Source organism: Wyeomyia smithii, chromosome 3 (genome assembly GCF_029784165.1).
Source record: "Wyeomyia smithii strain HCP4-BCI-WySm-NY-G18 chromosome 3, ASM2978416v1, whole genome shotgun sequence".
NCBI lineage: Eukaryota > Metazoa > Arthropoda > Insecta > Diptera > Culicidae > Wyeomyia > Wyeomyia smithii.
The window spans coordinates 81138414-81151469 of NC_073696.1; the positions used below are offsets into that span (position 1 = coordinate 81138414).

At 38.1% G+C, this 13056-nt stretch overlaps 1 protein-coding gene across 4 annotated transcripts in view; it reads left to right on the top strand.

Moving 5' to 3' along the window:
* The first annotated feature begins 2465 nt into the window (after positions 1–2465).
* The window catches only part of LOC129732130 (phosphatidylcholine:ceramide cholinephosphotransferase 1-like), a 75614-nt gene continuing 65023 nt past the window's right edge, over positions 2466–13056 (top strand). Inside the window, exons 1-4 of one of the 4 annotated variants that reach the window (XR_008729186.1) lie at positions 2466–2770; positions 2836–3080; positions 3154–4318; positions 4513–4735. Coding sequence is in view for 2 of the 4 variants with exons in the window: in XM_055692675.1 (XP_055548650.1) it covers positions 4628–4735 (108 nt within the window). In the remaining 2 variants the exon portion in view is untranslated. Of the gene's footprint in view, positions 2771–2835; positions 3081–3153; positions 4736–9447; positions 10069–13056 lie in introns of those variants that run through there. The other 3 variants (XR_008729185.1, XM_055692675.1, XM_055692680.1) reach the window with 3 other exon arrangements.

A 13056-nucleotide genomic window follows, 5' to 3' on the forward strand; every position in this document is an offset into this window, starting at 1 on the left:
ATTGTATATTTATATTGTATTTGCGTTGACGACAACTAACGATCTTCTTTTGCCGAAAATTACGCTCTTTTTTTACCCTTTTATTGCTTCTGTTTGACTTCTGCTGGGCATCTGGCATTTAACTAAGCCGGAAATTGCTTTTCTTTGATTTCTTCTGGACTTCCGACATTTGGTTAAGTGGGAAAACATTGGTACAAAAATACCTGATTCGATTGCTTTCATAGAAAAATAAAACCCGGCCATAAACAAAAGTTTTCTTTTACCCAACGTTTTACGCTTTTAGGCGAGGTTTAAGGTCGGATTTCAAGCCCAGTAACCCCAAACCCGAGCACTTGCAGGCACACGAACAAGATACAGAAAAATACAGATTTTTTTACGTCTACATACAGATTTTTCAAAATAGAATCTGGCAGCTCTGCTTATGCATGCCTGCACAGAAAATTATATCGTTTTAGGATTGACAGCGATCTGGCAGTCAAATTTACCAAATGTATTTTTTGTCAAGAAACTATACTTTTCTAGTGTAGTTAAATTACCCGTAAAATTTCAATAACAATCTGTGGTTAATTTTACGACAAATTTAGCCTTTGTTGTAGCATTATGAATCAGTACCTACACCTTACCCAAAAAATAGATCTGAAAGCGTATTGTAGTTAAACTTACAACAAAATTGTAGTTATTGCTTTCCTTGTTCGATCTGGTCAAGAAAAAGACGCCATTTCTAAATAAACATTGTTGAGTGGTGAGTCATTTTTAGTGCTATTGTAAATGCTTATGTCATTTTCGTTTTCGCGGTGTACTACACTTTTTCCGTGCTATACTTTGCAGCTTCAAATAGAACATTTTCAGTGTCATTGCATTGGTATGCGTAATAATGAGATAGCTGTCAATTCGTTTTGTTTTGGTCATAATCGCGTTCGTCATTTTGTCTCGTTTCCATTTCATATGTCCATCTCGCAAATGTGCTGAGAAAAAATTTACCTGACACTTTACCACGTGGAACGAAAACCAAAACAAACTAGTTTTGACACATACGTGTGAATGTGTTGGTGACTTCCTACAGCACACTCTGCTTTTTTCGGGTGTCATCAGTGACAGAAAAAGTGTAGGGAGAGACAGAAAAAGGGTTACACGAAAAATCAAATAAAACATTTTCGGTGTCAAAAGTGTCATTTGAGTGTAGTACACCGCGAAAACGAAAACGACATTAGTGACCCCGCAGACATCGCCGGTGAGTAGGAAAACTCTGCAAAATACCAAATTTCTTAGAAACTAATTTTGCTTCTTTTCCTTATGCCACAAGCGGATGCGAATCCTGCACTTCGGTAATTCATAATCGATTCTTAAGGATTGAATCCGGAAATATACGCTGTGCTGATCGGTATGATTACACAATTTTAAGCTGTTAAGTAAAGTGAAAAAATAAATGTTATTGTTTTGTTACATAACTTGTTTTCATTCTGGGCTGGTTTTTCCACTTTCGCTGATACATTAAACAAAGGTTATGAATTTGGCCTTGCTTTAATGCCTGAGCGGAAGTTGAAGAGATCAGCCTTTGCATAATCACTGCCCTTTTCTGAATGTTAAACGTAGTAGACAACACCACAACGCGGTATTTGTTCTAACAAACTCGTTGTTAAGATAACATAACCAACGCTGTCAAAATTACAACAAATAGGGCTTTGAATTCTAGTTATTTTGACAGTGAAACAGTCAAAACGACTGCGTAGCCCTCGGCTACTGTTTTCGTTAAAAATACTACAAGCATAGTTAAAATGAATGTTTCACGCGTTCGGTTCGAAATCGTCGGTGCTCTGTAGTTAATTTGTACCCCATTTATAGTTAAACTTGCTACAACCTTTTTTCAGTGTGTATCGCAACACCCGCAAGCGCAACACAGACAATCTGTATAAATAATAGACCATTTTACGAACTGACAGGTGTCACGGATCCTGCTGATATTGATGCTGCTTTTACGTGCGTTATGTCAGCAGCTCCGAGCTTTCTGTCAAAATTTCATTCATGAATTGAGTTCAGAAACGTCTCGTAAAATGGTCTATACAGATTTGTCTGTACATCTGGTATCCCTGCCTGTACGCAGGGTTGCCACATTAAAATCTGTGTTTTCCCTTGAAAAAATCTGAGCATCTGTATCTGGAACAAAATAATTTGTAAAAAAAATCTGTATTGTTCAAACATACACCAAATTTTTAGCTTAAAACGTGTGAGGAGTTGAAACTATGTTTAATTTGCTTAATATTTAATGAAATAAAATTCATAGTGTTTATAAAAATTAATGTCAATTTCGAAAAATCTGTAAATCTGTACTTTTCGACGAAAATCTGTATATCTGTATATACAGATTCTGTACCGTTACTTCGGCCAAAAATCTGTAAAATACAGAATAATCTGTACATGTGGCATCCCTGCCTGTACGTCCTGTCAGGATTAAGATGCCAGATCGCTAGTTTAACATTAACACAGATTTTAAATTTAGTTCAAAATAACTTAGAATAAGGTTAATTTCGTTTATCGTGCATAAAATTTGGCGCGATTTGCTCTACTGTATATAAACAAAGGATCTGTGAACTGCAGTTTTTTTTTGATTTTTGAAACACTGGATTTGTGCGTGGCGTTTTATTTAAGTTTTATTCACAATTCAAGCACTCAGCATGAAATCATCTTGCGAAATACCAGTAATCGACACAGATTCGGCCGAGTTATTTCTAAGAGAAAAAGGCTTTGTGCGAAATGGACGTAAAACTAGATCGTGAGTAATCAGTGATACTAGTTCGATGTCTTGCAAGGTTTTTAAGAAAATTTTATTTTATTCAGCTATACTAGCAGTCTATTGGATAGCATTATCGTGCAGTTCTTAAAAATTGTGAAGTTAGACGAATCAGCAACGATCACCATTACTGCTTTTTTGACAGAAGTTGCAAATCTAGCTCAGGGCAGTACTAAGAAAAATGCCGCTATTGATAGCAAGAAAGCTATTCATCATAATGTTGTAGCAGAAATCAATGAATCGTCGGGTGTTCTTAAAGCTGCCCGATGTATCGAATGCCATATGAATGGTGGTAGGTTTTAAATATTCTGTTTCTTCGAGGTAATAAATAAATAGCTTTATACAATTATTTCATATACTTGCAGTTAAATGCCCTCAAATGCACGCGTTCTTTGTCTGGTTACAAAACAGCCAAAAGGATGACCAGCGGGTAGCGAATAAGGAAGAAAACACAACGAAAAAAATCAAGCAGGAGACCGCTATGGACAACGTTTTGAAACCGATCGATTTGAATTCAGAACTAATGGAACTCAAAACATTGCCAAAGTTGAAGAAAGAAACTATACAAGCATGTCCGGTAAAATTGAATGCTGCAATGAACTTGTCTCTGTTCAATATGATACGAGAATATGTGGGCAATGATCCGTCGAAGTTTTTGCAGTTCTGTACAGACCGCATGCAACAAGAAAATTGTTTCGACGCTCAGATTTTAACAATTGACCAAGCAGATACCGATCTGTGGCATGAATTGAGAAAAGGTCGCATAACGGCTTCGCGAATTCATGAAGCATCGCGTTGTACAATGCTGAACGGGTCACTTACAAACAAAATTATGGGCATTAGTTCGGGTTTTTCGTTTGCCATGAAACGTGGCACAGATTTGGAGGGTCATGTATTTGCCGTACTCAAAAAACAGTACCCGTCACTCCGCAACACCGGATTGGTGCTGGATCCCCAGTTTCCTTGGATGGGTGCGTCGCCGGACGGAATTAGTGATGATTTTGTGTTGGAAATCAAATGTCCTTATACACCGAAAACGTACGAATGTTACATCGATGTGAAAAAACTTTCCAAGAAATACTTCGCCCAGATTCAACTGCAGATGCATATGACGCACAAGACAAAAGCACTGCTTGGCGTGGCAGAGCTGGATTTTGAAAGGACCCGTAAAGTAACACAGATTTGGATCGATTACGATCGAGAATATGTTAATGCCATAATGGAAGAAGCATTCGATTTTTGGCAAAAGGGTGTTTTCCCTGCGTTGATGAGAAAACGTAATACTAGAAAGTAATTCGGTATATTCGCTGAATATTTTAAATTGATTTTCTCGTCATTATTTTGATCTCATTTGTTATTAGTATACAAGTTCAACAGCCCCTATTACATATATAATTTAAAAAGGTTGTAAAGAAATCCTCTTGACTGAGAGACATGTTTTGAAACAGTTTCGTTAATACTAAGAGTAAAAAAAGTGTTTGATGTAATAAAACGCTACAATGTTATTTGACGTTATTTTGCATTTCAAGTGTAAGTTTAAACTTTGATAGTATTATTTCTAGCTTTTAGTTACGGTGATGCACAAGAATGGATGACAGTAGAGAGAAAAAATTAACTTTCATTCAGCTGCTGAAGTGCATATAATGCTTAAAATTCCTCCTACTCGAGAAACTGCAAAAATGTCAAAGCCACGCGATTGTCACGTTATATGTAATAATTTCCAGTTCACAGGTCATGACAGAGGAAATTTTCGGATAGACATTGGAGCCAAAAACTTTTGATTTACTCCGACACACATACAAAATAATCTATGGCATTGCTTGGGAAATCGTTTACCAGATGATCACTTTCAGGAACAATCCATTACTCAGAAATTTATTTTTTGGCATGAACAATTTCGAGATAATCGTTTTTCGGAATGAGCAAAACCCAGGATTTTTTTCCTCGGTAAGTCATCTTTTGATTTTTTTATTTATGTTTCATTGTTTAGCATAACAAGGAAGATCTTAACAGGGTTATTACAAATGTAACAATTTCGTTTAAAAAGCGTAAAGCGGACATATGGGGGCTCTTACAGAAGACGAGGAGAGAAACTCACCTCGCCCCCTGTGACTGACGAGACGAGCAAAATGTTGTATTAGAGAACGCGAGTGAAACTTGGTTGGTGACAGATTAATCCAAAATCTAGCCAACTCGCCATTTGTAATACCAGAACTGGTTAGGCGACTAACTCACCGCTCGTCTCGTCTTCTCTTGTAGGCCCCTATACGTGGTTAGAAATGTGAAAAATAGGCGAGCTGGAAAATTATGATGCTAACCACCTTTTTATCTCAGGGCTAACCTCGTTGTCACATGTTACTAATGTACCCAGGTGAATAAATTCGTCGACTACTTCAAAAGTTTCCCCATCTAACACCACCTCAGCACCAACATCCGTCGGACTACCACGCTCTCTACCAGCTACCATGTATTTCATTTTGACAGAGATAATAATGAGCCTTACTCTCGCAGCTTCCCTCCTGAGAGGTCCGAAGGCTTCTTCCACTGCTCTACGGCACCACGGGTTCCACAGCACTCTTCAATGCGATGTTAAACAATAAGTTTAACAGCCCGTTTTCCTGCTTCAAACCATCTAACGTCACGAAGGAGTCCAATATCTCACCGGCTACCCTGACGCATGATGTAGAGCCTTCAAGGGTGGCACGTATCAGTCCAATTAGTTTTGTTGGGAAACCATGCTCGAGCAGAATTCGCCATAACACATTTCTCTTAACTGTATCGTACGCTGCCCTAAAGTCTATGAACAGATCGTGAGTCGCATGGTGAACATTTGATTCGTAGTGGAGCGTCCCCCTCGAAAACCACATTCGTAATCGCCAACAAAGGTTTCCGCCGACGGCCTCAGTCTATGGAACAGAATACAAGAGAGAATTTTGTAAACGGTGTTGAGAGAGGTTATGCCTCGATAATTATTACAGTCCAGGCGGGGCCCTTTCTTGTAGATCGAACATATGAGACACTCCAACCAGTCCGAGGGTAATTCTTCATCGAACCACAATCTCAGCATGATCCGGTGCAAAGCACGATACAGCAGTTTACTCCTTCCTTTAAAGAGTTCGGCTGGAATGCCGTCCTTACCAGCTGCCTTGCAATTTTTCAACTCTTTCGCCGCTCTCTTCACCTCGTCCATGGACGGTAGGTCCACTGATTTGCCATCATTCTCATCATTCTCATTCACAGTAAAGTGTTTCTTCCAACGCCTGGCCACCTCCGTTCTGTCGGTAATCAGGTTCCCCTCCCTATCATTGCACATGATAGGAGCTGACACGTTTCGGCTCCTGATTCCATGAATCTTCTTGTAGAAGTTTCTCGTACCGTGCCAGGAGAAGCAACCTTCCACCTCCGCAAGAATACGCTCCCAATGCTGTCGTTTCTTCCGGCAATGGAGCTGACGAGCTACAGCCGTGGCTAACGTGTGAACTCTGGCGCGATTCTTTTCATCCGTCGCTCGGTGGCACTCAGCGTCAAACCACTCATTGGACGTTGCTATCGCAGATGTACCCAAAAAATCGTTAATGATTCGAGTCAGTCAGAACATGGTCGATCTGATTGCAGGCCTCTCCATTTGGGTGTCTCCAGTTGTGCTTACGTATATTTCGGCGTGTAAAATAAGTGCTACACATAGCCAAGCCTTTGGCTGCAGCGAAATTGACAAGCCTCAGACCGATTATTCCGTTTCGTATTTATATCTGGATTGTTCGTAGTATTTTATATTCTGTATGCTGCCTTACTAGGGCTGCGATACCTAGTCTCGCGACGGGGCTGCCGTTATTGATATAGCTGGCGAGGCACCGCGTTTCGTGATTCAGCCGCCCGCTCCGAGTCAGACGCTGTTGTATGCCGCCCCTAACATGGGGATGCAGCCACGTACGATCCCCCTTCCTAGTCAGTGTACGACCATAGTTTTCACCGGGGGTTGGTGATCCCGATCTCCGCTAGGTTACTCGTATCCCGGTCGGCACCTCGTGGAGGCTGAGATAGGAGGTGTTGGACAGAGGTGGATGATCACAATAGGGTCTCAAGTGACACGTGCCCAATCTTGAAAATCACTTACACCCAAAATATTTTTCACGTTATAATTACCGGAAAAGCTATGTGAATGTTTTCCACTGTCATTTTCACGTAGATTTTACGTGATTGTCATTTGAGTTCATCATGAACTGGTGAGATGATTTATCCTATGCATCTTATGCAGTAGACATATGCATTTCATGAGAGTTTCACGTAGAATTTAACTACCGGTAAAGTGAAAAGCATTTGATTGTCTGATAGGTTCTACGTTTTATACAACGTATAATTTTCGATTGCGGTTTCTCAGATTCTTTAGAGACTAGGAATAGTTTTCAGAAATTGTCCAAATATGTTGCTTGATAAGTCGCAAGGGCATGCAAAATCGCCAATTCGTAAATGAATTAAACGACATACACAAATGACAAATGGCAAAATGATATTGCGACATTCGTTGACGATCATCACTGCTAGCTGCAACTGTTTATGTTCAGGAAATTCCTCGCAATTTGAACTAAATTTGTGTGAAATCTCGATGCCGGATTCTTATGGTTTTTCTAAAGCTCACTTATTGGAAAGTCATGTTCATGTTTCATGTTCAAAGACTGAATCAGACAACAGCTTTGCCATTATGATTTCTGTGTATTTTCGCACGGAGAGTTCACGCGATACTTCATTCCGTTTGATGTTGCCAAGTTTACGTAGATGCTACGTGATAAAACATAGTATGCACGTGATTTTCACGTAGATGTTATGTTTGTCACATAAATCATGCAAAATGACAGAAAATGAATAAGTACAAGAAATTTCACGTAACAATAACGTAAAAAATATTTTGAGTGTACAGTTGCTAAAATTCGAAATCGATTTTTTCAAAAGTTCTGCTGTTTAAATTAAAAAAGTCAGTGGAATATGTATTTTTTTTTGACATTTCTTATCAAAACAAAAAATAATATTCATCCCCCAAACACCCTATTTTGATAATTTTGTAGATGTTGCGCACAATTGTGGGTCAGTCAATATTTTGACTATTGTCGCAATTTGCTCCGACTCAATATCCATTTTTCAACATTTCTCGCGTAATTTTTCAAAAGGACCTAAGTAACAATGAGAGATTCTCTCTCACTTTGTTTCGTTTATTACGTCTTCATTTTAAATATTTTCCAAGCTTTCTTCCCCTTAATCGAGAGATTGTAATACTGTCTTGCTTACCATGCATTGAGTGTTATGAAATATGGAGAATATAACATAGTTATTGATCAAAGAAAAAGTAAACAAAGAGAGTCTCTCAATGTTAGATAAGTCCTTTTGAAAAATTACGCGAGATTTAGGTTTCATGTTAACTGACCTAAAATTATAAAGAAGGAGGACTAAAGAAATAGATTCTAAAGCCTGTATTAAACCTGTAGTACACTCTTTGACAAAGCTTCAAATATTTGTCACTTTTTGACAGATAAAAATTTGGTCAAAGATCCAATCCAAGTCTCCAAGTCTCCAGTTTTTACTTGGGGCAAACAACAACCAAGATGTCAAATAAATTTGACCATTATGTCAGAAGGTCAAATATTTGATCATTGGTCAAAGGGTGTAATAAAGGCTTTACACTCTTCGTCCAATGGTTTAATAGTTGACCTTCTGAAATAATGGTCAAATTTATTTGACATCATTGTTGTTGTTTGCCCGTGTTTGCCCCATGTAAAAATTGAAGAGTGACAAACAATTAATTTTGACCAAATTTTTATCTGTCAAAAAGTGACAAATATTTGACGTTTGGTCAAAGAGTGTATTAGAGCCTTAAGCGAAGTTAACAATTTTTCTTATCACCTGGAAATTAGCGAAATTACTGATTTGTTAGCAGAAAACTAGCATCGCCAATTATTAAAGTAACGTCAATACTAAGCATACTTTCTTCCAAGGCGTAAACATAGCAAACCTAGCGAACAAAAACGATTGATATTGTTTGGTTCAATCCTGAGAGTTCAATCTACAGTTTATCTTCAAACGGTCTATTTGTGTACGTGTTACTACTGGACGTAGCTAGTAATCATATTACCGCGTAACACTCTTTTCGGATGTTATAGTATCTGTGTTTATGAACGTTAGTAGTTGGACTGTTTGGCACCTTGCCATGCGTTGCAATCAGGGTTGCCGTGTTTATACATGTTTATATGAAAAGGTAATGTTTTTTTTTGGATTTCTTTCTGCATAGGTTACAAAATTTATAAAATAGGGCAGACAGGAATAGATTTTTTCTACTAGAAAATCGAGACAGACATTCAACATTAATTCACTAAACTGAATGCAATCAAAATTGAGGAGGTATTTCAAAGCTGATAATCATTGACTTAATGCAATCAAAATTTTGCAAATCGCTGTACAGTACAAGCATCATATTTTTTTTTCTTTTTGAAGGTTTACAAATTACATTTATTTTCTAAATAACACAGGTGAAAAAGGTTTTCGCCGTTTCCAGTGCGGATGGATATGTGGCAACATTGGTTGCAATAGTTTTAACTATTCTCATATACGCGACGAAAGGTTCAAAACAGAAAGCAGTACATTGCTTGCTTTGCTGTTGTGTTCATGTTCGTGTCGTGTTGGTCGCTCAGTCAGCCGGTGATCGTCGGGAAGGTTGTGCATGTTGTGCGGTTTTTCGTTCGAATATGGTTGGATTCAAGTTTGTGTGTTTTGTGTTGGTATCTAAACGTTATTCGTTTCCAAAGGAAAGTGGAACAAAATAATGAAGTGAATCGGCGCAATCATTATCATTAACCAACGAAAGGGTGTTGTTGTTCACTGCAGAACTTTACTTCGGTGCACCTGTTGGCTGATTATTTGCCAAATACACTTCTTTTAGATTTAGTCGCTTACGGTTAAATTTGACACGGCTTGCGACTTACAATATGGCAAACAAATTTACTTGCATTGCTAACGCGACACTTTTTACGTAGTGTAAAACTATTACAAGTGAGTCAAATTGTAAGAGCAGAAAGCTGAAAGGTGCTTTATTGCTGGCACTCAGGCCTGGCCTGCATGTGATTTTTTTGGTTCGAATTAATGTTAGAAAATGGTACGTCACTGAAAGTGGTGTGTCTGCTGCATGTACAGGAACTTGGAACAAGCTAGTAACGTGCCAGTTTGCTTATAACGAATTGATAGTGAAAGTGTACTACGGATCCGATACTATCATGGATGAACAATCTTCAAAACACGTAAGTATACAAAAACAATTTCATTCATTCTTTGAAATATGGCTAAAGTATTTATATTAGTACTTTATCACTAATATGTATTTGATGTTATTGGTTCATCACTCTGACCTGAACTTTGATTCGTTTCTTATCCGTGCGTTTGTACCTGTATGTTTTTATTCTTCATTTTTCAAGCTTACTTTTCTATTATCGCCTATTTTTTTTAAATGTTATTTTTGTGTAATTTTGTATAATATTGAATAACGTGATAAATGGCCTTGTAAGCCAGTCATCGTAAATTCGAGTCTCGACACGGGAGAGACTGTTAGTGGTCAGTAAGATCGTGGCGCTAGCCTCCCAATTGTCGTCCAATATGTACACTTGTCTTCGTAATCGGAAGCGTGATAAAAGTTACATGATAAAGATAACAAATATAATGTTTTTTCTTGCTGCATTTTTCCAAGGAGCAATGGGAAGGAATCTAAAATACATGCGGCGAGAGTTCCATTGAATCCTTGCCCATGTACGCCACCGATACTGCCTGAAATAATTTCACCTGGCTCCATGATTCTATGAAACATGCTATGATTTTTTTTGTTTGCATTTCAAAACAGACTTAACACATATTGACGAAATGCCACTCGAATACATTGGTCAAAGCTAAGCGCAGAGGAGTGCCGGTTGAAATCCTTCCGCTATTTTTGTTTGCATGACGGAGACCTAATTAATTGTTAATGATAACATCACCGTCTCGCCCAGAATATGCTCAAAACATGCAATATTCATGACATACATGTAAAAACCTGTTCCTATTCAGGGAGAAGTGAGCAAATTATTTTTAAAATTTTTAAATAAATTCTTTGATTTATTTTACAATCAACAGCAACCTTTCAACAGCCTTTCGATACAGGAAAAGTAAAAGCGGGTGAAACATATAAATAGGTCAGGAATCATATCAGATAATCCTTTCTCGTTGCCGGCACATTATTGTTGGGCGCGTCAGTTGTTCTGTACGTAATAATGTGTGGTTATTTTTTTTGGTGACATTGCATGAGATTAGCAGATAACCCAATTTGGGGCCACCGTTCCACATAATACATACTACATGTCAATAAAAAAGGAGAATAACATAATAAAGGAAACCATTACTGTCTGTGCCACAATACAAATTCGATTTATCGACATTCTCCTTGAGGGGACGATGAAATAAACATTTTCAATGACTGTAGGTATTCTTCCTGTCCAGCTGGGCGATATGACGTTGGAAGCGACAAAAAATCTATTTATGGGGATAGTATTTTGGGTACATACGTACACCAGTAATAGTAGTATCATAAGCTGAGTCACTCATATACATGGAGTAGTGAATGGAAATAATCATCCGACTGAAATTCCTATGCGTAGATGAAGCGAGAAAACCGTTTCGGCTTTTACCGGGTTTAGTGCATACGTACTTGCTGCAAAACAACCTTATTACCAATACACGCTACGGAAGACGTCGACGAAGACAGACACATCAGTAGAATTAGCTAATGGTGAGTCATTAAATCGTTCGGATCATAGAGCAATTGACGAACGTGTTTATTAGGTACCCATCAAAAAGAGCGGGTTCAAAATCGAAAACAGAACGGCAGCAATGTCTGAGGTCACGGCAGTTGACATTGGAAATATAAAGCTTTTCCTCAAGTTTGGTACATTTAAAAATGTACCAATTGAAACAATCATTGAACCGCACACACACATGATCGTAGAAATCCTATGGAATCACTTTTCTCAATTTACTTATGATCCAGATAAGAAAAGGAATCTATTGGTTACTAGTAGAGCAATCTTCCACGATTACACCCGGACAGCAAAGAGCGATTAGATTAGCTTAACTAAAAATAAGATGGATTCGCTTGAAACTGCGAGCTACTGCAGAATGTTAATCTGTCTTGTATAATTGACACTCGGCAATGACGTACGAGTGAGCAATACAAAAATGCCGATCTAAGCGACTAGCCAGGAAGAAACTGTGGTGGAACGTGATATGACTAATCAAAAATCTCTGAAGCTGAATCAGTTACTTATTTGTTAGTATTTTGTCGATGCCTTCAATGCCCACGATGGTCAAGGAATTCAGAGGAACTGGTATTCATAAGCGTTTAATTAGCTCACAGTTTTTTTTTTAACCGGAATGCGTCGGAAGTCACACTGCTCCGGCTCTGCTTTTTATCTGGTTATGTCTGCTTTTGTCATGATGCGATGCAAGTTTGACAGTTCAAGTATGCCTTCAAATTTCAACATTTTATCACTCGGGTTCGTGATGTAGCGAAGGCCACGTAACTCGAGACTTTGATGAGGGTAATAGTGTAGCAGCTGGTTTTCCGCAACTTTTTGATACCTATGCGCAAAAGCCAGAAGCTAGACGTAACATGCGAAGTTGTAAAATATCATTTAGGCTCACTTTTCTTTGTAAGTTTAGGTTGCTCATTGAAAAAGTACAATTTTGAACAATTTCGTATGATGAATTTGAGTAGTACTACCATTTTGCCAAAAGAGCATTGCTCAGAACCACAAGCCGGAGTAGTGAAAGTACATTAGCAGCACAATTATCAGCAAATCATCACGTATAAAAAAGTTCAAATTTTTACCAGATGATGTCCTGTCAAAGCCTCAATAATAAGGCATTTCTTCAAGCTATCATAGCCTGCCCAGCAAACCAGAAGTCGTATAAGGGTGTTAATTCTTAGTCGCTCAAATGTGCATGTCAAGTTTGAAATTACATAAGATGCAACATTCAATTTGTTTATATCGTATAAAATTTAGATCCTATAAAACGCAATATTAGGTTATATACAAAGCCATTTAAAGTGTCATATAAAATTGTAAAATGCGTCAATCCTCTAAGTCGTATACAATGCAATACAAAGTTTCAAATGAGGCCATTCAAGAGAGCTTGCGAAGTTATACAAAATCGTAACCAATTTTTTTTTGCAATGTACGTATATGGCCTCCAGATTTGTACAC